The 22925-nt window shown below is 43.0% G+C and overlaps 1 protein-coding gene across 1 annotated transcript; it reads left to right on the top strand.

Moving 5' to 3' along the window:
- The first annotated feature begins 208 nt into the window (after nucleotides 1–208).
- PSMB5 (proteasome 20S subunit beta 5) lies at nucleotides 209–6802 on the top strand. The gene is made up of 3 exons (XM_036448905.2): nucleotides 209–444; nucleotides 1734–2040; nucleotides 6303–6802. The coding sequence occupies exons 1-3, from the start codon at nucleotides 247–249 to the stop codon at nucleotides 6587–6589; spliced, it is 792 nt and encodes a 263-aa protein (XP_036304798.1). The 5' UTR covers nucleotides 209–246; the 3' UTR covers nucleotides 6590–6802.
- Nucleotides 6803–22925: the final 16123 nt, after the last annotated feature.

Raw genomic sequence — 22925 nt, 5'->3', positions numbered from 1 at the left:
CAAAACCTAACATGGCAGGCATATATCCCTTTAGAATTTAAGGGTAGTGAAGCCATTTTTCCCCCGCCGCTCGGCGAAAATGGTCCCCTGCATCTGGATCTACAATAGTCTTTGGAGGCGTGATTGCCAGGAGTTAAAATGGCTCCTCCCTGAGCGTTAATAGGAAGTGAAGCTGTGACGTCAGACGTTGCCCGGCCGGTATCTACTAGGCGTCCTCGGGGGCGGTTCCTGTTGCCCTCACTAGACATGGCGCTGGCCAGTGTGTTGGAGGGCTCGGTCCCGGTGAACCGGCACGGGTTCTTCGGGCTCGGGGGTCGTGCGGATCTGTTGGACCTGGGTCCAGGTAGTCCCAGCGATGGGCTGAGCCTCGCCGCGCCTAGCTGGGGTGTCCCAGAGGAGCCGAGGATCGAAATACTTCATGGAACCACCACCCTGGCCTTCAAGGTGCGGACCCCGCCGCTGAGCCGGACTGAGGCCCGCGCGTCCGCGCCCTTCCCGGACCGGAGCCCGCCGGGGCCGCGTCGCGAGGCCCAGGCGGAGGCTCGGGTCGCCTAGGCAGTCTCATTGCCCCGGGAGGCCTCGGGTCTCGCTCTGGCCGAGAGGGGTGTGCTGGGGCTGGGGTTTGGAGGCTGGGGTAGGGGTTGGGGCCCGGGGGCTGAGGCTGGGTTCGGGGCTGGGGCCGGGGTTTGGGGGCTGGGGGCTGGGGTTAGGGGATGGGGGCAGGGGGCTGAGGCTGGGGCTGGGACTGGGGCTGGGGCTGGAAGGAGAAAGACCCTGAGGCTGCGGAGGTTGATTACTTGGCCACTTGTGGTTGATTCTTCCCTGAAAAGAGAGGCAGCCCCAGCAAGGAACTTTGGCTGAGGGAAGGCGGTTGTAACCACTCACCAAAGGTTTTGGAAATGGAACGGCCCCTCTGGGTTATGTCAAGAGGGGGATTTTGAGAGGGAGCGCTGCAGAACTAGGGGCCAGACTATTGAGATTCCTGGCCCAGCTTTGCAATAACTAGCTCTACGGTCTTAGACAGTCATTCTATCTCATTAAGCCTTTTTCCTCATCTATAGAATGAGAGAAATACTGTTTACACCTATGTCACAGTACTGATGTGAAGCTCAAGTGACAATATGTGGAAAAGTATATTGCAGTGATTTTCAACTTTTTTTTTATCTCATGGCACACATAAACTGAGCACTAAAATTATGTGGCATACCAAAATATATGTTTTTTATATATGTGATCCAAAAAAATAGGTATAATTTTGATTCATTCACACTGGACAACTATTGTGTTGGCTGTTGTCATTTTTTTAAAATATATTTTATTGATTTTTTTACAGAGAGGAAGGGAAAGGGATAGAGAGCTAGAAACATCGATGAGAGAGAATCATCGATCAGCTGCCTCTTGGGATGTGCCCGCAACCAAGGTACATGCCCTTGACCGGAATCGAACCTGGGACCTTTCAGTCCGCAGGCCGACGCTCTATCCACTGAGCCAAACCGATTTCGACTGTTGTCATTTTTTGACAACCTAAGGGAAAAGATGTCAGTGCCCCTGACCAAATAGGTATTGCATGTTTTAAAATTTCTTGTGGCACACCGGTTGAAAATTGCTGGTAAGTTGTGAAGTGTAAAATGACAGAAAGAGATGCACTGGGTTTGCACGGATGCAAAAAGAAATGTCGGGATGTTTCTGTGGTCTGACGTGGCCTGCTTTGTGTTCTCCTCTGATCTTAACAGTTTAAACATGGAGTCATTGTCGCAGCGGACTCCCGGGCCACAGCGGGTGCCTACATTGCCTCCCAGACGGTGAAGAAGGTGATAGAGATCAACCCCTACCTGCTGGGCACCATGGCTGGGGGTGCCGCAGATTGCAGCTTCTGGGAGCGGCTATTGGCTCGGCAATGTCGAATCTATGAGCTTCGAAACAAGGAACGCATCTCAGTAGCAGCTGCCTCCAAACTGCTTGCCAACATGGTTTATCAGTACAAAGGCATGGGGCTGTCCATGGGCACCATGATCTGTGGCTGGGATAAGAGAGGCCCTGGTGAGTTAAGCTTTAATCTCATAATTCTTGGGCTGACACTACAGAGAGGAGGGACTGGGTGAACAGATGAGCGAAAGAAAAGGCTTTGGATCATTGCTGGGATCTGCCCATCAGTTTCTCTATCCTCTTTGTTAAAGGAAGTCACTGTGGTGTGGAAAAGGGCATGGAGTTAGACTAGCTGTGTCTTTGACTACCCATTAGGCAGGTTGCTTATTTTCTCAGGATCTGTTTCATCATCTGTTACATGAAGTAATACACATAAAGCATGTAGTTTTTGGCACATAATATTTTTGCTTCTATTCTGTCTCCCATAAAGTAATAAGACCTACCAAGAGTATAGTTGAAAATTGAAGTGCATAATAATAGACATAAAAAATCTAGTCAGTGTTATCTAATAAAAATACAATGTGAGCCACACCTGACTTTTAAGTTAACAACTTATTTAATCCAAAATACCTAAATTATCATTTCCACAAGTGATGTTAGCCCCACTTCAAGTGCTAAATAGACATATGTGGCTAGGGTTACTGTATTGGACCCTGAATATATAGGAAGTAGCTGCTCCAAAGTGAGTCATTTCTCTTTCTTTTTTTCCTTTAGGACTCTGGCCTAGAAGGGGCCTTCATGTACATCTTCTTTCCTTGCTTAATATACTCACCCTAGGTCTTGTTTTGTCATCTCTGAAAAGAAATTCCTTAGCCTAGTTTTCTTTCCAGTGCATAAAAATTTGGCCAGGAAGTTCAGCCTTGTATCTGATGTCAACTTCTTTTCAGCCAGTTTAAAAAAAAAAATTTTTTTATTTTTTTTATTTTAGAGAGGAAGGGGACAGAGAGAAAAAAACATATCAGTGATAAGAAAGAATCATTGATCGGTTGCATGCCACACACTGGGGATAGAGTCCGCAACCCAGGCATTTGTCCTGATTTGGAATTGAACTTTGACTTCGTGGTTCATAAGTTGATGCTCAGCCACTTAGCCACGCTCATCTAGTTTTGAATGTTCCTTTAGTCAAGTTGGAATACAGCTAGTCACCTTCTGTGTAATTTTCCTCCTTGATGCTTAAAAATAATTATTCTTGCCCTTGCTGGTTTAGCTCAGTGAATTGAGCTGTCTGCCTGCGGACTGAAGGGTCCTGTGTTAGATTCCGGTCAAGAGCACATGCTCAGGTTGTGGGCTCAACCCCCACTAGGGGCCTTGCAGGAGGCAGCCAATCAATGATTTTTCTCTCATCATTGATGTTTCAATCTCTCTATCCCTCTCCCTTCTCTAAAATCAATAAAAATCTATTTTTTAAAAATAGGTACTCTTTTCTCCTATTGTTTTTGCTTAATTCATTCACCTGCTTACTAACTGCCTAGTTCTCCTTTGTCCAACAACTATGGGATACTCACCACTTTTTCACTTGCTTTGGAGAATATCAATGGAGATGAATGAGATTATAAAGTGGGTGTGAAAGAGAAGCTCAGTTTGTTACTTTGGAAATTGAGACACTTTTCTCTTTGAAAGTTGTGCAAGAACAGTTAATACATTTTGCATGATCTAGGGAAGCACCTTGGAAATACTGCTTTGAATCCTTAACTGTTTGGTTTGTTCAACTGATGGAAATAGTGTAACAGTGTACAGAAGCTGGCTAGCAAGAAAAATCTAGAAAGTTAAAACATAACTTAAATTGTACCTTCTCAAAGCCCTCCTGACAGCCTGTTCCCATTCAGGATAAGTCAACTCCTTGCTTCAAGAAGCAGACTGAGTCCAGCTGGCATGGCTCAGTGGTTGAGCATTGACCTATGAATCAGAAGGTGGATGTTCAATTCCCAGTCCGAGCACATTCTACCCCCAGTGTGGGGTGTGCAGGAGGCAGCCAACCGAGGATTCTTTCTCATCATGTTTTTATCTATCTCTCCATCTCCCTTTCTTTCTGGAATCAATAAAAGTATGAGAAAGGATTATAGATTACTTAATACAAGGCTGAATGAGATGAATACCATTTTTTCTTTTTTCTTCTTTGTTTTCCTCACCTGAGGATATTTTTCCATTGATTTTTAGAGAGGAAGGGAGAAGGAGAGACAGTAGGAAATATCAGTGTGAGAGAGACATATCGATTTGTTGCCTCCCACACACACCCAGCCAAGGCCAGGGATTGAGCTGCAAATGAGGTACATGCCCTTGACATAATCGAGCCTGGGACCCTTCAGTCTGCGGCTCGACGCCCTGTCTACTGCACCAAACCAGCTGTGGCTGAATACCATTTTATAAATGCTGATGTTTTGAGGAGGAGATGATTACTTCTGATAGGAGGAATTGGGGGAGATTTCATGAACAGATAGCAACTTTCTAAGATGTGGAAATGAGAGGATGGAAACAATGAACAAAGGAAGGGAGAAGCATGAGGGCTGGGGGAAAGTACTTGGAAGTCCAATTTAATTGGAACTTAAGAGTAGAGATCCATAAAGCCAGGAAGGTAAACTGGAATCAAATGGTGAGCCCATTAAGCCAGGTAGAGGCAGTGGGACCGAGGAGATAAATTGGGGTGGACATTAGAACCATCTGACCCTGAAAATCGATGAGAGCAGTGATTCTCAACCTGGCTTACATTACATCAGCCTAAGAATTTAAAAAACAAGCCCTGTGCTTAACCCTCATCCCTATACCAATTGGAAAAGAATACCTTGAATAAGTCCTAGGCATTTTTTTTAAAGTTTCTTTAGGTTATTCTAAGTAAGAGTTGAGAACCACTGAAATAGGAAAAAGACTAGTGAAACTATTGCCAAGACCGGTTTGGCTCAATGGATAGAGTGACAGCTTGGGGACTGAAGGGTCCCGGGTTCAATTCCGGTCAAGGGCATGTACCTTGGTTGCGGGCATATCCCCAGTAGGGGGTGTGCAAGAGGCAGCTAATCGATGACTCTCTCTCATCGATGTTTCTAACTCTATCTCCCTTCTCTGTACAAAATCAATAAAAATATATTAAAAAAAAAAAAAAAAAAAAGACTAGTGAAACTATTAACAGAACTTGATATTACAATAGAAATTGTGTCTTGGTGAGACACGAGAGAAGTTTGGTAGATAATGGAGAACATTGACAGTATTTGAGGACAAGATGTTTGAATCTGAACATGGTGACAAAGGCAGCTGGAATTGATAAAAAATTTTATTAAATCTCTGTCTTAAGTTTTTATCTATATGAGAGGTCAGCTAACTTTTTCAGGTTTGCAGTCAATATGGTCCTTGTCTCAACTACTTAACTGTCCTTCTTTATTTATTTATTTTTTTAATACAAACATGTCCAGATTTTCATCATTTTTTCTTTTTTCTTTTTTTTAAATTTTATTTTATTGATTTTTCACAGAGAGGGAGAGGGATAGAGAGTTAGAAACATTGATGAGAGAGAACCATCGATCAGCTGCCTCTTGCACGCCCCCTACTGGGGATATGCCCACAACCAAGGTACATGCCCTTGCCCGGAATCGAACCCGAGACCTTTCAGTCCGCAGGCTGACGCTCTATCCACTGAGCCAAACCGGTCCCGGCTAACTGTCCTTCTTTAGAGCAAAAGCAGTCATAGAGGGTTGATTGTGTTTGTATTCCAATAAAACTTTATTTATAAAAACAGACAGTTGGCCTGGCCAAACCTTCATCTATACCAGTACTGTCCAGTAGAAATAAAATATGAGCCATGTATGTAATTTAAACTTTATAGTAGCCACATTTAAAAAATTAAAAATAAATAAATTTTCATAGAATATTTTATTTAATCCAATAGATCCAAAATATCATTGCCTGACGTGATTCTATCTTCATTTCAAATGCTCGGTAGTCACATGTGGCTAGTGGCTACCACAGTGGGAAGTGATTTGGAACTCTGGGCTTTATTCTCTACTGTATGATGTAGTTCTTGTGCCCCAGATAGTCTAAACTTTGAGGGCAAGGATTGTTTTAAATACTATCTCGCACAGAAGTTCTGTGTTTGAAACCTAAGTCGTTTAAATTATACTTGCTTTTTGATTATACAGAGAGGACAGAAGGTGGTTACTACAATATGAGGTGAGATGGGTTGGTATGTTATAGAATTCCGGAGTCTTAATATTTAATTTGATTCCTCCAGCCTTTTTTTAAAAGCTATTTTATAGTAGTGCTTTTTTCTTATATTTCTGCTGGTCTCCCTGGGGTTTCAAGAGTGATGGAGATCTGTTGCCTTGGAGGGTGAATTAGATGTCAAAAGGGGTGGCCATTTGTTTTCCTGCTAACCTCATCTCTCTTTCCAGGCCTCTACTACGTGGACAGTGAAGGAAACCGGATCTCGGGGGTCACCTTCTCTGTAGGTTCTGGCTCTGTGTATGCATATGGGGTCATGGACCGGGGTTACTCCTATGACCTAGAGGTGGAAGAGGCCTATGATCTGGCCCGTCGAGCCATCTACCAAGCCACCTACAGAGATGCCTACTCAGGAGGTTCAGTCAACCTCTACCATGTCCGTGAGGATGGCTGGATCCGAGTCTCCAGTGATAATGTGGCTGATTTACATGACAAGTACACTGGATCTACCCCCTGAAGGAGGGTGGATGTAGCTACTTGTGTTTGGGGTGACTGTTGTTGGTAATATGGGTACAACTCCCCATTCTATAGTGGAGGGGTCCCCAATTGTATTGATTTTTTTTTAAGCTCTGGTGCATTGACCTCCGTTGTTACAGTTGTTAATGAGCTGTTGTGGAGGTGAAGATTGGTTTTCCTTTCTTGGATGTTAACATTACACTACTGGACCTCAGTCTGTGTTGTGTCTTTTTTCCACCCCATCCCTCCTCTAAGCACTTTACAGTCAAATAAGCCAGGACAGTGGGAGGGAAGTGACTGTAATTACCGGAAACAGTGGTGTGAAAACATTGTCAGTGGATGCATTAATGTCCCCACTTATGAAGCTAATAACAAAGGAGAAGGAGAGAGGAGCAGGGAGGAGGGAGAGACTTCCCGATTCCGTTTGCAAAGATGAAAAGTTGATGAGGTAGAAAGATGCACAGGGCTGTACCAGGCAGAACTGCAGAGGCGCTCACTCTGGGGTGAGGGAGGGGGGACTGTGTTACATGCAGAGCACAAAGGCGAAGAAGGTTAATCTTGAATTTTAAACCAATTGAGAAGGGAGAGCTTGGACCCCAGGAAAAGAGAAGACAAAAAGCAGTAGTGACCACAAGCTTGCTAACCCTACAGTGCGTATGTGTTGGGGACAGAGGGATGATGGTGGCTTATATTCTCCAGGGCAGGAAGCAGTACAGAACTGTCACTGGGACACGTGGGTGGGGAAGAAGCAGAGACATGGCTGATTCATCACATCCAGCTCCGAGAGGGGCTTCCCAGGCTAGTGGTGGCAGCAGATGGCAAGACCTTCTGTTAAAGAGAAGGCATAGACAGGAAAGGTGGAGGTTGACAGGAGAGGAAGGCATAAACAATTCTGCTTTGTATTTAGCAAAAGTGAAGAAAGTGGTTGGTGACAACTGGGTGTCATGCTTTGGGAGGGGTCATTCATAGAAATAGGGTAAAGCTTCCCTGTGCTATGGCTCCCTCTCCTTTCTGCACCTTCCCTCAGACTATGCAGTCGACTTACTGATTAATGAGGGCTGTCCGCCAGGAGCTGATCGAGGCTTGTTAATTCCATTTGTCAAATGCAGGGAAATTGGGAATTAGTGAGATTGGAGAAGGGAGTTTGGAAAACAAATGACTCTCGTGCCTAAGGAGATTCATTTTGCTGAAAAGGGCCTCGATTTCTGGAGCCGGGGAGCTGCCAGCATGGACCCGGACCGGCTCTGTGGGCAAAGCAGGGAGAAGCCATTGGCCAGTGGCGAACTGTGTGAGAGGCAGAGGTACAGTCATCCTCTCACTTCGGACACTGTTTTTGCAGATCTTAAATATGTTTTTATTGGTTTTAGAGAGAGGAAGGGAGAGGGAGAAAGAGAAACATTTGTGAGAGAAATATCATTGGTCAGCTGCCTTCTGTATACCTCCCACCTGGGATCAACCCTGAAACCCAGACGTGTGCCTGACCGAAAATTGAACAGGTGACCTCTTAGTACATGGGTCAGTGCTCAACCACTGAGCCACACTGGCTGGGATGCAGATCTTTTTAAAAAATTAGAACCTTTCTTTAAAAAAAATTCATGAGAGCCGAAACCGGTTTGGCTTAGTGGATAGAGCGTCGGCCTCTGGACTGAAAGGTCCCGGATTCAATTCCGGTCAAGGGCATGTACCTTGGTTGCGGGCACATACCCAGTGGGGGGTGTGCAAGAGGCAGCTGATTGATGATTCTCTCTCATTGATGTTTCTAACTCTCTGTCCCTATCTCTTCCTCTCTGTAAAAAAATATATTTTTAAAGAAATTCATGAGAAATCCCAACATCTGAAAAATTAAATCAGGTTGAAATAGAACTGAGGGGTCCAGAACCTCAACCATTGAACTTCTCCGCCCCTGGAGCTACAACACTCCCTCTCCACCTCCACCCACCATAGATATACATACTCCCTTGGCACTTTTTAAAAATATTTTATTGATTTTTTTTAATATTTTTTAAATTAAATTATTATCTGTGTACATATTTTAACATTGCCCCCCCTCCCATACATACCATCCCTCCCCAGAGTTTTATGTCCATTGATTGTACTTATATGCATGTATACAAGTCCTTTGATTGATCTATTATCTCCCCCAGATCTTCCTACCCTATCTGCTGTAATTTGACAGTCTGCTTGTTGCTTTACTCTATATCTAACTTTTGGTTCATCAGTTTATAATGTTCTTTATTATCCATAAATGAGTGAGGTCATGTGGTGTTTCTCTTTCATTGATTGGCTTATTTCACTCAGCATGATGTTCTCCAATTCCATCCAGGTTGCTGCAAATGATGAGAATTCCTTTTTTATGGCAGCATAGTATTCCATTGTGTAGATGTACCATGGTTTTTTGATCCAATCATCTGCTGACGGGCACCTAGGCTGTTTCCAAATTCTGGCTATTGTAGATTGTGCTGCTATGAACATAGGGGTGCATATATCCTTTCTGATTGGTGTTTCTAGTTTCTTGGGATATATTCCTAGGAGTGGGATTACTGGGTCAAATGGGAGTTCCATTTTCCGTTTTTTGAGGAAACTCCACACTATTCTCCACAGTGGTTGCACCAGTCTGCATTCCCACCAGCAGTGCACGAGGGTTCCTTTTTCTCCGCAACCTCTCCAACACTTGTCATTTGTTGATTTGTTGATGTTGGCCGTTCTGACAGGTGTGAGATGGTACCACATTGTTGTTTTGATTTGCATCTCTCCCCTTGGCACTTCTTAAAGCCCCAAGGAATACAAGTATTTTTTTTTTAATACTTAGCTGAGGATAAGTTTTCCATTGATTCCAGAGAGAGAGAAACATTTATTGGTTGCCTTACACATGTGCCCCAGGGTATCAAACCCACAACCTGGTTACATGCCCTGCCCAGGAATTGAACCTGCAGCCCTTCAGTGCACGGGACTATGCTATAACCAGTGGGTTACACCAGCCAGGGACCAAGGAACACAGTCTGAAAAATACCTGCCCTGAAAATAACCTTAAGGGTGAAAAGAAAGTTGAAGATTGTAATTCTTTATGACCCCAGAGAGCATAAAATGCCCTAGGCTCTTAGTCCCTGGTCAAAAAGTCAGTCTGGAGAAAGATGGTCTTAAAGCAATGTTGCTCTTGCCCTGTTTCTGTCTCACCCTTGGCTTTGGCAGTGATTTGGGTGTTTAAACACCTGCTCTTCACTAGCTGAGTCTTATGTTCAGGCAAGAAAAAGCATAAGCAACAGTACCATGTTCTGCTCTGGCATCTCCCTGCTTCTGTCCTCTCCTGGATCTTAGATAAAAGGAAGACTCACTTAATGGAATAGATCAATTTGTGGTAGGTTTTTTGGAAAGAGAGTAGAGAAGAGGTAGAGGAAAACTGCAAGACTAGGCCCAATCCTATTCCCGTGTGCAGTGTGGTTTCTTGTTGCTGGGGACTGCTGGGAAGTTGGCTTTGCAGCAATGTATGTCTCTGCTTGTGTGGGATGATGGATGCCAAGTAGGGTTGGAGAGATGCTGTTGAGTGGAGTGTACCAGTTCAGGGACTCCCATCAGATTCAATTTCCCAATGCAATCCTCTTGACAAAGGATGATGGAAAAGAAATTGCCTTAAATAGCTAGAAGATTAATTTCTCTCGGCAGTTCCCAGGCATCCAAGGGACAGGGCTCTTTAAGTGATGTCTGACAATATCTTCTCCTTCCACAGATAGCACAGTAACACCAAAATCTAATTCTTCCTGCTGATGGGACTAATCTAATCAAATCGGGAGCAAACACTCCTAGGGGCCCCGTGCTTTCTCTTGCTAGCAGGGAATGCTGCGGGTGGAAGAACCTCCACACCAGGGAAGGGGGCTGGAGGGTGAGTAGAATGCTCATGAGGGAAGGTGACAGGTAGGTGAGGACGTGGGGAGCGGGGAGGAAGGTCACAGTGAAAGTGAATCGGGAACTGGAGCATAATAGTCGCTGATTGTTCCCTCTTTAGGCAAAATCAGAAGGTCAACGTCTCTTGATATCCTCCTCAGCAAGCAAATGAGAAAACTGTCAAAGCTACGTGGGGAGTGGAAGGTTATATCCTTCGAGGGGGAATAAAACAACATTTCTTCTGGTCCATGGATTCTATGTTGTCTGTCAGGGAAGAGGTGGGATGAAAAGGGAGGAAGGTGAAAAAAAAGTGGAGAGAAACGGGAGCGTGTTCCTTGTCTCAGAAGTAAAGAGGGTGATTGGGTCAATGAAGAATTCACATGAGGCGTGAGCCTATCTCATTTGGTGAATACAATTAGATTTTGTATTTTCTGTTATTTTTGTTTGTTTGCCAGGGCTACAGCAAAAAATTAGTTCCCGTGAAACTGACCAACATCAGTGACCTCAACACACGACCAAGTGCTTTATGGTTTAAAATATACGTATATTGCAACCAAGCATCTCTGCTGGTTTGTTTGCTTTTTAATTCTAGTTTCCCTTCAGGAAGCCAGAATCATATTGGGAAAGTTTTAATTATAGTGAGCAAGAGGAGAGCAAACACAGCAATGGGAACTGCCCTGGTCAGCAGCTGCTGCCACTTCCCGCCTGACCAGGCCACCCCCTCGATCCCACTCCCACACTCCCACGTGGCAGCTGACCGCCTGAATTCCTGCAGTGCTCCCCAGGCTGGGCCTCAGCCAAGTTCTTGCTTCCAGGGGCTATGCCCCACTGAAGCATTTAAATAAAAATAAAAATAAAAAATAAAAATTTCTAAAATATCCCATTCACAGCTGTTAGTAGGTCAGGCAGAAGAAATTCTACACAAATCAGCTTCTTGGGTTTATTTAACCCAGCTCATTTCTCCCTGAAGCTCTTGTCTAAGTTAGGTGTCAAGCCTCACTGATCTTAACACTTTATAGTCCATATTTAGCTGTCATCAGCCATGAATATCTGACTAGGTTATTTGATAGGACATCAGACATCATGTGGATTCAATCTTTTCTGATGCTTCCCCCTACTCACCTCTACCATCCTCTCAGGCTGCCTCTTCTTTCTAATCTCCCTTTGTTTTATTTCTTTATAAAAAATTCTCTCACTTTATAAAAATCCCCTTTTCTTTCCTCCGTAGAATTTAAATAAAAACCAGTCAATCAATAAACCAAGTGTGCTTATGGACTTTAATATAACAAGAAAAGGTTATCACTTGCTCCTGGGAACCCAGAAAAGCTGGTGTTACAGAGAGAAACACAGACTGAGAAAGTGAGAAAACAAGAGACAAATGAGAGACAAATATAAAAGCAACTCATGGACAGCAAAAATAAGATTGAGCAAAGTGGAGAGGGAGGCACGGGCAGGCAGAAAAGATGGATGGAGACACTGATGGGCAGAGGTGGAGTGTAAAGGGGGGTCAGAGAGTGAGAAAGAAGACTCAGAAGGACAGTGATTCAGAGGAATAGGGAGGAAGGAGCGGCTGGAAGCTAATGCACAATGAAACATGTCCCCCTGGAGACAGATAATTCCACTGGCTGTACATAATGAGCATGTGCCTCTGTGTGTTGCCCCTGGACTGTCACAGTCACTTAGATTCCACAAGAATCTCTCCATGTCTACACCACTTGTGCAAGGCTGGAGAGATTTGAGCTCTCAGAATAACCTCAATCCAGCCAGGCCAAAACCAGGTAAGTAGAAACCTCTCTCAGAAGAGGAGCAGGCTAACTGAGTCAGGATCACAGATTTAGTACCTGATAACATTTCATTTTTAAATTCGTGAAGCGATCCTCTCTCCCCTCACCCGCATACTCCCTGGCTATTCACCTCACACATAGCTAACACATTTCCTTTTTTCTATACATGCTCAGGGCCAAGGCTGTTCAAATAAAGGGGGGGGGGGGCACAAACTCCCAGAAAGACAAGAATAGCAGGTGCTTTGGGTAAGAAAGAAATAAGAAGATTCAAGTAGGAACATGGGTACACCACAAGGGACCAAAGTCAAGGGGATATTTTTGCAACTATTGCAAGTCATTTCCCAGCCTAGCCTCAACACCATCACTATCCCAGGACATCGTACAGTCTAAGCTTCCCCATGCACACAGAGAAGTACATAAGCCATTGTGTATTACTGTAGCAGCTCATCTAAAGTGCTGACATACAGTGTTGTCTGATTAGAGAGAATCCACTAAGCACCAGGGTTCTATGGAAGGTTCATAATCACCCTATGTCTCTTGGCTGCACTCACAGCTTAATCTTTTTTATTTTATTTATTTATTTATTTTTTAATTGATATTTTACAGAGAGGGATAGAGAGTTAGAAACATCGATGAGAGAGAATCATCGACCAGCTGCCTCCCGCACAACCCTCACTGGGGATGTGCCCGCAACCAAGGTACATGCCCCTGACCGGAATCGAACCTGGGACCCTTTAGTCCGCAGGCTGACGCTCTATCCACTGAGCCAAACCGGTGTTGGCAGCTTAATCTTTTTAAAAATTTATCTTTATTGTTGAAAATATTACAGATATCACCCCCTGTTCCCCCTTCCCCGTTGACTACCTTCACCCTGCACCTGCCCCTTCCAAGCCTTTACCACACTATTGATTGTATTCATGGGTATGCATATCTACACTAATAAAAGGGAAAGATGCAAATTGACCCTACCTTCATGATGTCCACCAGCCAATCAGGAGTGAATATGTAAATTAACCCAACAAATATGTCGGATTAATTTGCATACACAATCACAGAGCGGATGGGGCAGGATGTTTGCATCATCGCCACAGTGACAATGCAGGCATTCTGCATCACCCCAGCCACTCTGGGCCTCTGGGCAGCATGAAAAGGTGGAAAGGCAGCTCCAGGCGAAGTGAAAGCAGAAAGAAGACTCCGGGCTGGGGCAAAGGTGGTGCCGGCAACTAGGGTAAGGAAGGCTTATTCTTGCATGAATCTTCATGCATCAGGCCTCTAATGCTATATAATAAAACCTTAATATGCAAATCGACCAAACGGTGGAATGACTGGTTGCTATGACTTGCACTGACCACCAGGGGGCAGTTGCTCAATGTAGGAGCTGCCCCCTGGTGTTCAGTGCACTCCCACAGGGGAGCACCACAAGCCGGGCACAGCAGCAGTGGCAGGAGCCTCTCCCACCTTTGTAGCAGTGCTAAGGATCCCTTGGGGATGTCCAACTGCCGGCCTAGGCCCACTCCTCGCAAGAGGGTGCAGGCCAAGCTGGGGGACCACCCCCCAAGCTGGGAGACTCCCCCCCACCCCAGTGCAAAAATGGCATGCACTGGATCTCTAGTATGCATTTAAATTCCCCAGTGAATCTCTCCCCACCCACCCACCCTCACCCCTGCCTTCCCTCTGAAATTACAGATATCACCCCTTGGTTCTATGGTCTGTATCTATTTTGTTCATGAGCGGATGAGTATCACTGCAGGGTGACCCCTCTGCCTCCCCATGCATTTCTTTTATTTGATTGTTTCTGAGTGGAATCAGTCTGTTCCATGGTTCTATGTATCAGTATCTATTTTGTTCATGAGCAGACGAGTGGATAAAAAAGCTGTGGTACATTTACACGATGGAATACTCAAGCTTAATCTTTAGAAAAGAGAGTAATAGAGCATTTTAAACTAGAACAACAGATTAAGCATAGTCCCATATCTCTAAGTACCTCCCTAAGAGAAACAATATGCATAAAGATGGGTCAGCCTTAAGTCAGCAGAGCCCAAGTGTTGTCCTTGACTAGAATAACAATGTTCCACAACTCATTTGAACAGCCTTAAGCATGTATGTTTAAAGAGCATCAATGAAGGTTTTCTGGTTGTTTCATAATATGTCTGTCTTACTTTTCAGTTAAACACTTACTGTATTGTACTTTGTTCTCCAATGTCTGGCATGGTCCAGGCTACTCAGTAGAAATAATATAATAGATGTCTTTAAAGAACAAATGAATGAATGATTTCACTATGGTGTCCTTATGCCAGTGATTCTTACTTACCTTTCTCAGTATTGTGACTCCGTATTATTTTGGGGGTGTGGGGAACACTCTGGGGTGCTAGGGTGGTGACCCCAGAGAGGGCAGGGATGACCCCTCTTCCTCCCATACCTTGCCCCGTGCATTTCTTCTATTTGACTGTTTCTGGGTTGTATCTTTATTTTTTATTTTTGTTAATCCTCACCTGAGGATATTTTTCCATTGATTTTTAGGGAGAGTGGAAGAGAGAAGGAAAGACAGAGAGAAACATTGATGTGAGTGAAACACATTGATGAGCCCTGACCAGGTCCCAGACAAGGGAGGAGTCTGCAACCAAGGTACATGCCCTTGACCAAAATCAAACCCAGGACCTTTCAGTCTGCTCTATACACTGAGCAAAACCAGCTAAGGCTGACTCCATGTTACTGTTGAAGTTCAAGATGCCATTTGCTGTTCTTAAACATACTATGAAACAGATTAATTTTTAAAATTAGGACAAATTAAAATTACTTGCTTTAAGGAAGTATTTTTTTTTAATGTTATGCCACCCCTCCTTATAAGTGAAGACAATTAGGTATCATAGAAAGTGGTTTTAAGAAGTCCTTCCCATTCCAGGTATCTTTCTCTTCAAATGGCAGGATTAGTCTCTTACAAAATATGGTCAGCCCCTGAAAAACTGACTCTATGTGTAGCTCTGTAGGTTATCTCCCCTAGCATATTTTGTTTGTTTTGTCTTAGATCCTTGGACAGAGGCTTAGCCCCTATCTAAGTCTGGCCCCTGGAAATGCTTTTATATCCTAGGTGGTGTTTATTAACATGCACTTGGGAATTTTCTGAAGCATTATAATGGAGTCCTAAAATCAATTAAGGAAACACAGAGTCCACGAGACCATTTCCTTGTCTCAAAAAAGGGCTGAATCTAAACAGCTAAAGCAAAACATGTTATTTATTTATATTTTAATTTTGAAATGTTTCAAACTTCAGAAAAGTTTAAAAATATTATAACATATACCCATATAACCATATACCCTTCATATAGGTTCACTAACATGTCATTTTGCTACATTTGCTTTATCTCTCTATATATCCATTTATTTATTATCTAGTGACCCAGTGCATGGATTTGTGCACATTTTTAAAATTTTTTAATTTATTTTAAAACAGTATATGATTATATTTAACACACAAGTTTGATACAACCAAAAACTAAAACACAAGAGTAAAATAGTAACAAAAACATGGTATTTCATTTGCAATGCATGAGAAATGGTTAACATCTTTAGTGATAAATAAGCTCTTAAAAACCAGTGACACTATAATAATGCAAGGAAACTGGGGAAATGGAATGAAAAGGTGCGGTGATGAGGAAGCAGTGACCATGTGGTTTTGCTGAGCAGTGCTGGAGAGAGCTTCTCCGCAGTCAGTGAGCAGAATAGACACTGACACCTAATGGTCTACAGCTCTGAAGGATTCATGCACATTGAAAGGAAATTAATTAGAAGGTGGCCGGATGGGTGAAACTGGGTGAGATGGGATGGACAGGCCCTGGAGCCAACCTCCCACAGTCCCTCTCCAGTGTCTACAGGGTCCCTCTGTCAGGTATGGTCCCTCGGCCTGACCTTCGGGGATCAGGCCGAAACTAGCTCTTCCACATCCCCCAAGGGTACAAGAGGGCACTCTGCAAAGTTGCTGTCATACAGGGTGAGTACAGTAAACCAGATTCTGGGCTGAGAGAGCCCCAGCAACAACATAACCCACGGCTAAAGGTAGAATCATGTGGCCCTGTGAAGAATCAGGCTCCCTCCTCTCTGATTTTGGGGTGCATCACCGAAGAACCACTGCTGTAAAGTCACTGCAGCTTGGCAGCTCCTGCATTGAGTGTCTGCCCCCTGGTGGTCAGTGTGCATCATAGCAACAGGTCAGAGGGTCAGACACTTAGCATATTAGCCTTTTATATTTAGATATTTATTTTTACTAGATGGCTGGTGCACATAGTCATGCACATTGAAAGTAAATTAATTAGCCGAAACTGGTTTGGTTCAGTGGATACCAAAACCAGTTTGGTTCAGTGGATAGAGTGTTGGCCTGAAGACTGAAAGGCCCCAGGTTCAATTCCGGTCAAGGGCATGTACCTTGGTTGTGAGCACATCCCTAGTAGGAGGTGTGCAAGAGGCAGCTGATCGATGATTCTTTCTCATCGATGTTTCTAACTCTCTATCCCTCTCTCTTCCTCTCTGTGAAAAATTAATAAAATATATTTTTCTAAAAAAGAAAAAAAAAAGTAAATTAATTAGAAGGTGGCTGGTGGGGCAGGACTGGGAGGGATAGGTTGGACATGCCCTGGAGCCAACCTTCCATGGATCCTCCCTAGCCAGCCGCTCCTGGGCGTCTGCAGAGTGAGCAGGCCTAAAATGCAGAGAATTGGGCTGAAACTGGCAGTCCAAAATCCCCCAAGGGGTCCCGGAGTGCAAGAGGGCACTCTGCAAAGTTGCTGTTGCTCGGCAGCTCCTGTGCTGAACGTCTGCCCCCTGGTGGTCAGTGTGCATCATAGCTACCAGCCGGCAGGTTGGCTGGTTGCTTAGCCTTTTATATACTAGATAGATATTTATTTTTACTAAATCTTTTGGAAATAAATTAGAGATCATGACATTTTACCTCTTAATGTGTCTCCTAAAAACTAAGATATTCTCTTTCAAAACCTCAAAACCATTATTACTTTTATATAAATATAATTATATTATCTAATATCCAGTCCATATTCAAATTCCCAACTGCCCCAATAATATCCAGTACAGGTTTTTGTTGTTTTCTCATCTAGATTTCAATCAAGACTTGTACATCACATTTAATTGTCATGTCTTTTTAGTTTCCTTTAATTTAGAACTGGCCCTCATATGTGTGTGTCTTTTAATGACATTTATGCTCTTTAATTAAGAGTGCAGGCCATCATTCATCTTGTGCAATTTGAATTTGTCTGATTCTTTCTTCATGATGAGATTCAGGTGAGTTTTTTTAGCAAGAATATTACCTGTAAGTCCGGCTGGCATGGCTCAGTTGGTTCAGCCTCAACCTATGAGCCAGAAGGTCATGGTTTGATTTCAGGTCGGCAGGGCACATGCCCAGGTTTCTGGCTTGATACCCAGTGTGGGATGTGCAGGAGGCAGCCGATTAATGATTCTCTATCATCATTGATGTATCTATCTCTCTCCCCCTCTCCCTTCCTCTCTAAAATCAATAAAAAATATTTAAAAATAAATAGAATTTAAAAAGAATATTACGTAGGTGATATTGAACCTTTCAAATGCACCACATCAGGATGCATGTAGTGTCAGTTCATTAAATTATTGGTGATGCAAAATTTGCCTGCTAGGTTTCTCTATTGTAAAGGTATGCTTGCCCTTTGTAATTAATTAGTAAACTAATAATAAGTCGGTTATTTGAGATATTAATATCCTGTTCTTCCACAGTTTTTCACCCATTGGTTTTAGCATCTATATTGATGCTCCTTTCTGAATAAACTTTTACATTAGTGGTTGTTAAATTTTGGTTTTTCAAATTCTGTCATTTTATCTACATATATTGGCTCGCAATTTATCTTTCTTCTCTTCCTCTTCTTCTTTGTCTTCCCCCTCCTCCAACTTTTTTTTTGCATTTATCTCTTTAATTTTTAAAATATTGCATTTTAATGTTTTTGTATTCATTCTATTTTACTGGTTTTTAAAGAAAAACTTCCAGCTGTTAATATAATTTCTTTTTTGCTTAATAATCAGCCAGATTTGGAGCTTTTTTTTCTTTAAAACCTAATCTGCCCTCATTCCAGCTATAACATGAATGCCTTCTTTACTCTTCCTTAAGCATTCTTCTGGGCTGCCTGCTGTCTTCCTTCTCTTTTCCTTTGTATTATCTTCCATCTTTCTGTAACCTTTGTCTTTACAATTTCTTTATTTTTTTTTAATATTTAATTTTTCAATTATAGTTTACATTCAATATTATTTTGTGTCGGTTTCAGGTATACAACATGTAACCTTTTTCAACTCCAAATCTCAGCTTTCTCAGACTCTTCTCCTTATCTCTGAGAACATATTCCCAACTGGCTCTGGGATTTCCCTCCACTGCTGCTCTAAAGTGCTCACTGATGTGTTAATGAATGATTGTCCAAAACAACTTCCTGGCCTCACTCCAGGGGAAGTTAGATTTCGCTCTGAGGTCCCTTGGATATGACTGAACAGAAACAGCTTAAAATAAAGAGATCTGCTTTATTCAAAGCCAAATAAGCAACTTTTCCTAATCAAGTCACCTGTAAAACTTAATATTTGAAACTCAAATGTTTTAGAATTCAAAATTTTAAGTTTTGCCGGGACCGGTTTGGCTCAGTGGATAGAGCATTGGCCTGCAGACTGAAAGGTCCCAGGTTCGATTCCGGTTGAGGGCATGTACCTTGGTTGCGGGCACATCCCAGTGCAAGAGGCAGCTGATCGATGATTCTCTCTCATCGATGTTTCTAACTCTCTATCCCTCTCTCTTCCTCTCTGTGAAAAATCAATAAAATATATATTTTTTTAAATTGTAACTTTTTAGGTGATTAAGGCGCATCTTCTCCCTATTCTCATTACCTAATAGCACAAAAATGCTTTACTCAAACTTTGTACCAAAGATTCCCCAGTGATCATTTGGGAAATAAAAGAAACTTTAAAAGAAATGGCTTTTCCAACTTAACTCTGGCCTTTGTAGAAATGGACTCATAATTAAAAATATATTGCAGGAGATGTATGGGGGTTATGAACATTCTATTGATCATCAGAAGAAAGCTTGACTTTCATGGACTCAGAACAAAAGAGCAAAAAAAGATAAGGCATGCCAAAACTAGTTTGGCTCAGTGGATAGATTGTCGGTCTGCAGACTGAAAGGTCCCAGGTTCGATTCTGGTCAAGGGCATGTACTTTGGTTGCGGGCACATCCCCAGTGGGAGGTATGCAGGAGGCAGCTAATGGATGATTCTCTCTCATCGATGTTTCTGACTATCCCTCTCTCTTCTTCTTTGTAAACAATCAATATATATATATATATATATATATATATATATATATATATATATATATATATATATAGGATAGCAAGACAGAGCAGATTTCCATTTAGGCAGAAACTAGTTCTGGAGTCAGTGGACCTAGATTCAAGTTCTGACTCCACCATTTAATGAGTTCAATTATTTTGAGGTAAGTCACCTTCCCTCTCAAGTTTCAGTTTTCTCATCAATACGAGAGACAGTATAATAATACTTATAGAATTGATTAAATATAGTGCCTGACATCAAATAAACTCTCAATAAATGTTAATTATAATAATTTAAACAATTCTGTTTATCCTTTATCCCCTAAAATTTATTAAAATAGCCGAAACCGGTTTGGCTCAGCAGTAGAGCCTGGGTCTGCGGACTGAAAGGTCCCAGGTTAGATTCCGGTCAAGGGCATGTACATTGGTTGCGGGCACATCCCCAGTAGGGGGTGTGCAAGAGGCAGCTGGTCGATGTTTCTATCTCATAGATGTTTCTAGCTCTCTATATCTCTCTCTTCCTCTCTGTAAGAAAAATCACTCAATCAATCAATCAACCAATATATATATATATATATATATATATATATATATATTGACAATAAAATATTTTTAAAATAAATAAAAAATAAAATTTATTAAAATAATCACTTGTACACTTGGGGACATGAGCTGTCCTAGTATAATATATTACTATCAAAAGTTAATATTTTCCTAGTGATTTCCTGTTTATATTTTTAAAAATTAATGGAGTCCTGGCCTGTATTGCTCAGTGGTTAGTATTGCTCTGCACACTGAAGGGTTTTGGGTTCAATTCCTGGTCAAGGGCACCTTGGTTGTAGGTTGGATCCCCAGCCCCACTTGGGGCTGTGTGGGAGGCAACCAATCAATGTGTCTCTATCATCCATGTGTTTGTTTGCTTTTTCTCTCTCGCTTCCCCTCCCTCATTCCCTTCTACTCGCTCTAAAATCAATGGGAAAAATATCCTTGGGTAAGGATTAACAATAACAAAAAAATTAATGGGAGGTATGGGAAAGGAAACACAGATTCCATAATCCTTAGGAACATAAATACTAGCCTAGCCAGTTTGGCTCACTGGATAGAGCATTGGCCTTTGGACTGTAGCATCCCGGGTTCGATTCTGGTCCAAGGCCTCATGCCCAGCTTGCAGGCTCAGTCCCCAGTAGGGGGTGTGCAGAAGGTAGCAGATCAATGATTGTCTCTCATTCTTGATCTTTCTATCTCTCTCCCTCTCTGAAATCAATTTAAAAAAAGAAAAAGAAAAAAAGAAACTTAAAAAAATAGTAATATAAATACTGTCACCTCATTTTTCATGTAACAGGGAAATCTGTTGCCTGGGTTGTCTAAGATATGTTAGTGGGCTGCTAGAGTGAAAATAACACTAAAGGTCTTTCTACTGAGAACCAGATCCTATCAGAACATCCTAGACTTTGAGAACCAATAAGTGTATGGAGGAGGACTGACTGGCCACCAGTGCTGAAATGTGGGGGCTGGAAAAGACAGCTGGCTTGGGGTTTCAAGTCTGCCACCTGTTAGCTATGAGAACTTGTAGTAAACTCTCTCTGATTCTGTCTCTTGTAAATGGAGATGCCAATAATCTGCCTGTTTGACACTGATACAGTCAGATTATCTAGTTTCATATATTTATCATATTCAATTTTGCCCAATTATCCTGGTAAAGTCCATTATAGGTTTTTTTTTTTCTGGCCCAGATTCCATCAAGAATCATATTTTGAATTTAGTAATGTCTCTTTATTGTCCTTTAATTTGGAGCAGTTGCCTTTGTGTGTGATTTCCTTACATTGATATTTTGGAAGTATTCAGGCCATCTATCTTGTGCAATGTTGTGAGGATGAAATCAGGTAACAATATTTTTAAGAGCTGTGCTCTTGAGCCAGTGAGAAATAGTGGTTAAGAACTTGAGCTGTGGAGCTAGATTTTTCTGCGTTCAAATCCCAGGTCTGTCTCTCTTATTAGCTGTATCACTCAGTAAAATTACGACTATGTTCTTTCATCTATAAAATAAGGGTAATAGTACCTACTCACTACTGTGGAGATTAAATAAGTAAATATATTAAAGTGTTCACATCAGTCCCTGCGAAGTATTTATAAACTGTTAGCTGCTATAGAAGGTAAATTCTTGTCATGGGATCTGAATTTTGAAATTCATGTCTTAGCCAAGAAAAAAAAATCACTCATTTAATTATAAATTCCTTGTTTTTTCAGAGTTTACTAAATGTCTACAATTATGCCAGCTGGTGCAGTAAGAATGGAAGAAGAAAAAAATAAGATTCTGAATGGAAAAATAAGTTTAAAAGATATGATCCCTGATTTCCTACCGCTCACTCCTGTGACATTACTAACGTAAGTAAAACAGTGAGGTGCTGCCTCCCTTAGTGAGCGTGAAGTTCCCACCGAGAGGACAGGGAGGAAGTGGGCCGTGTTGCCTGAACCAGGTGAGGAATGGAAACAAGCTGACCAGTCAGGGAAGAGGCAGCCATTACTCCAGGCGCAGGAGGCCACCTGGGCAAAGGAATAAAAATAAGGGTGAGAAGGTGAGAGCGTGGGAACTCCGAACAAGCAGGGCAGGGGGTCAGACTATGGGGGCGCGAATCCAGGCCCAGCCCTGCCGGTCCGAGGGACATGGCCCGGGCACCGAAAGGCGGCGGGTCAGCGTTCCCACGTCCCGGGGGTCACACACCTAGGCCGTAGGTCTGATCCTACGGGAGACCAGATTCTTTCTCACCTTTCTCCCCCTCTCCCCTCTCCTCTCAGGTCAATAAAGCCAGGTCCCCCGCCTGCGGGGCGCCCAGTGCGTGGCCTCCACCCAGAACCAGGAGGCCGCCCGCTGAGTCCAGTCTGGGTTGCGGGATCCGGGGAGGGGGGGGGGGGGGGGAGCGGGCAGGAGGCAGCGATCAGTGTTTCTCCATCTCTTTCCCTTCCTCTCTTTCTAAAATCAATAAAAGCATATTTACAAAACAAACATATTCTCGGGTGAGAACTAAAAAAAAATAATAATAAAAAATTCAGGTACAAGCAACCAGGTCTTCACGCAGGTCAGGGAGAAGCCATTTTATGTAGGCTCCTCAGAAAGCAGTCCGTCCAACAGAGAAAACTGGGGAGTCAGGAGGAGCACAAACACCTCCAAAGGACCGAGGCTGCTTTCCCCTGAAGTGTGAATGTTGTAAAATGTCCATTTAAGGGGGAGCGCTAAGCCGCCGGCGTGACCGGAGACGTTCCACCTGGAAACCCGGAGCTCGGCCCGGACGGGTCAGCGTCGCTGAACGCCTCCGGAACTTCCCGAGCCGGCCGGC

Source organism: Pipistrellus kuhlii, unplaced genomic scaffold (assembly GCF_014108245.1).
Source record: "Pipistrellus kuhlii isolate mPipKuh1 unplaced genomic scaffold, mPipKuh1.p scaffold_m20_p_1, whole genome shotgun sequence".
Classification (NCBI taxonomy): domain Eukaryota; kingdom Metazoa; phylum Chordata; class Mammalia; order Chiroptera; family Vespertilionidae; genus Pipistrellus; species Pipistrellus kuhlii.
The sequence above is the reverse complement of the archived record's forward strand: the minus strand, read 5'-3'. Positions and strand labels throughout refer to the sequence as shown.

Excerpts from the sequence above, each read along its gene's own strand:
- PSMB5 (XM_036448905.2), top strand. The coding sequence starts at position 247 with ATGGCGCTGGCCAGTGTGTTGGAGGGCTCGGTCCCGGTGAACCGGCAC. Across the intron at positions 445-1,733 it reads CCACCACCCTGGCCTTCAAG|TTTAAACATGGAGTCATTGT; the intron begins GTGCGGACCCCG and ends TGATCTTAACAG. Across the intron at positions 2,041-6,302 it reads CTGGGATAAGAGAGGCCCTG|GCCTCTACTACGTGGACAGT; the intron begins GTGAGTTAAGCT and ends CTCTCTTTCCAG.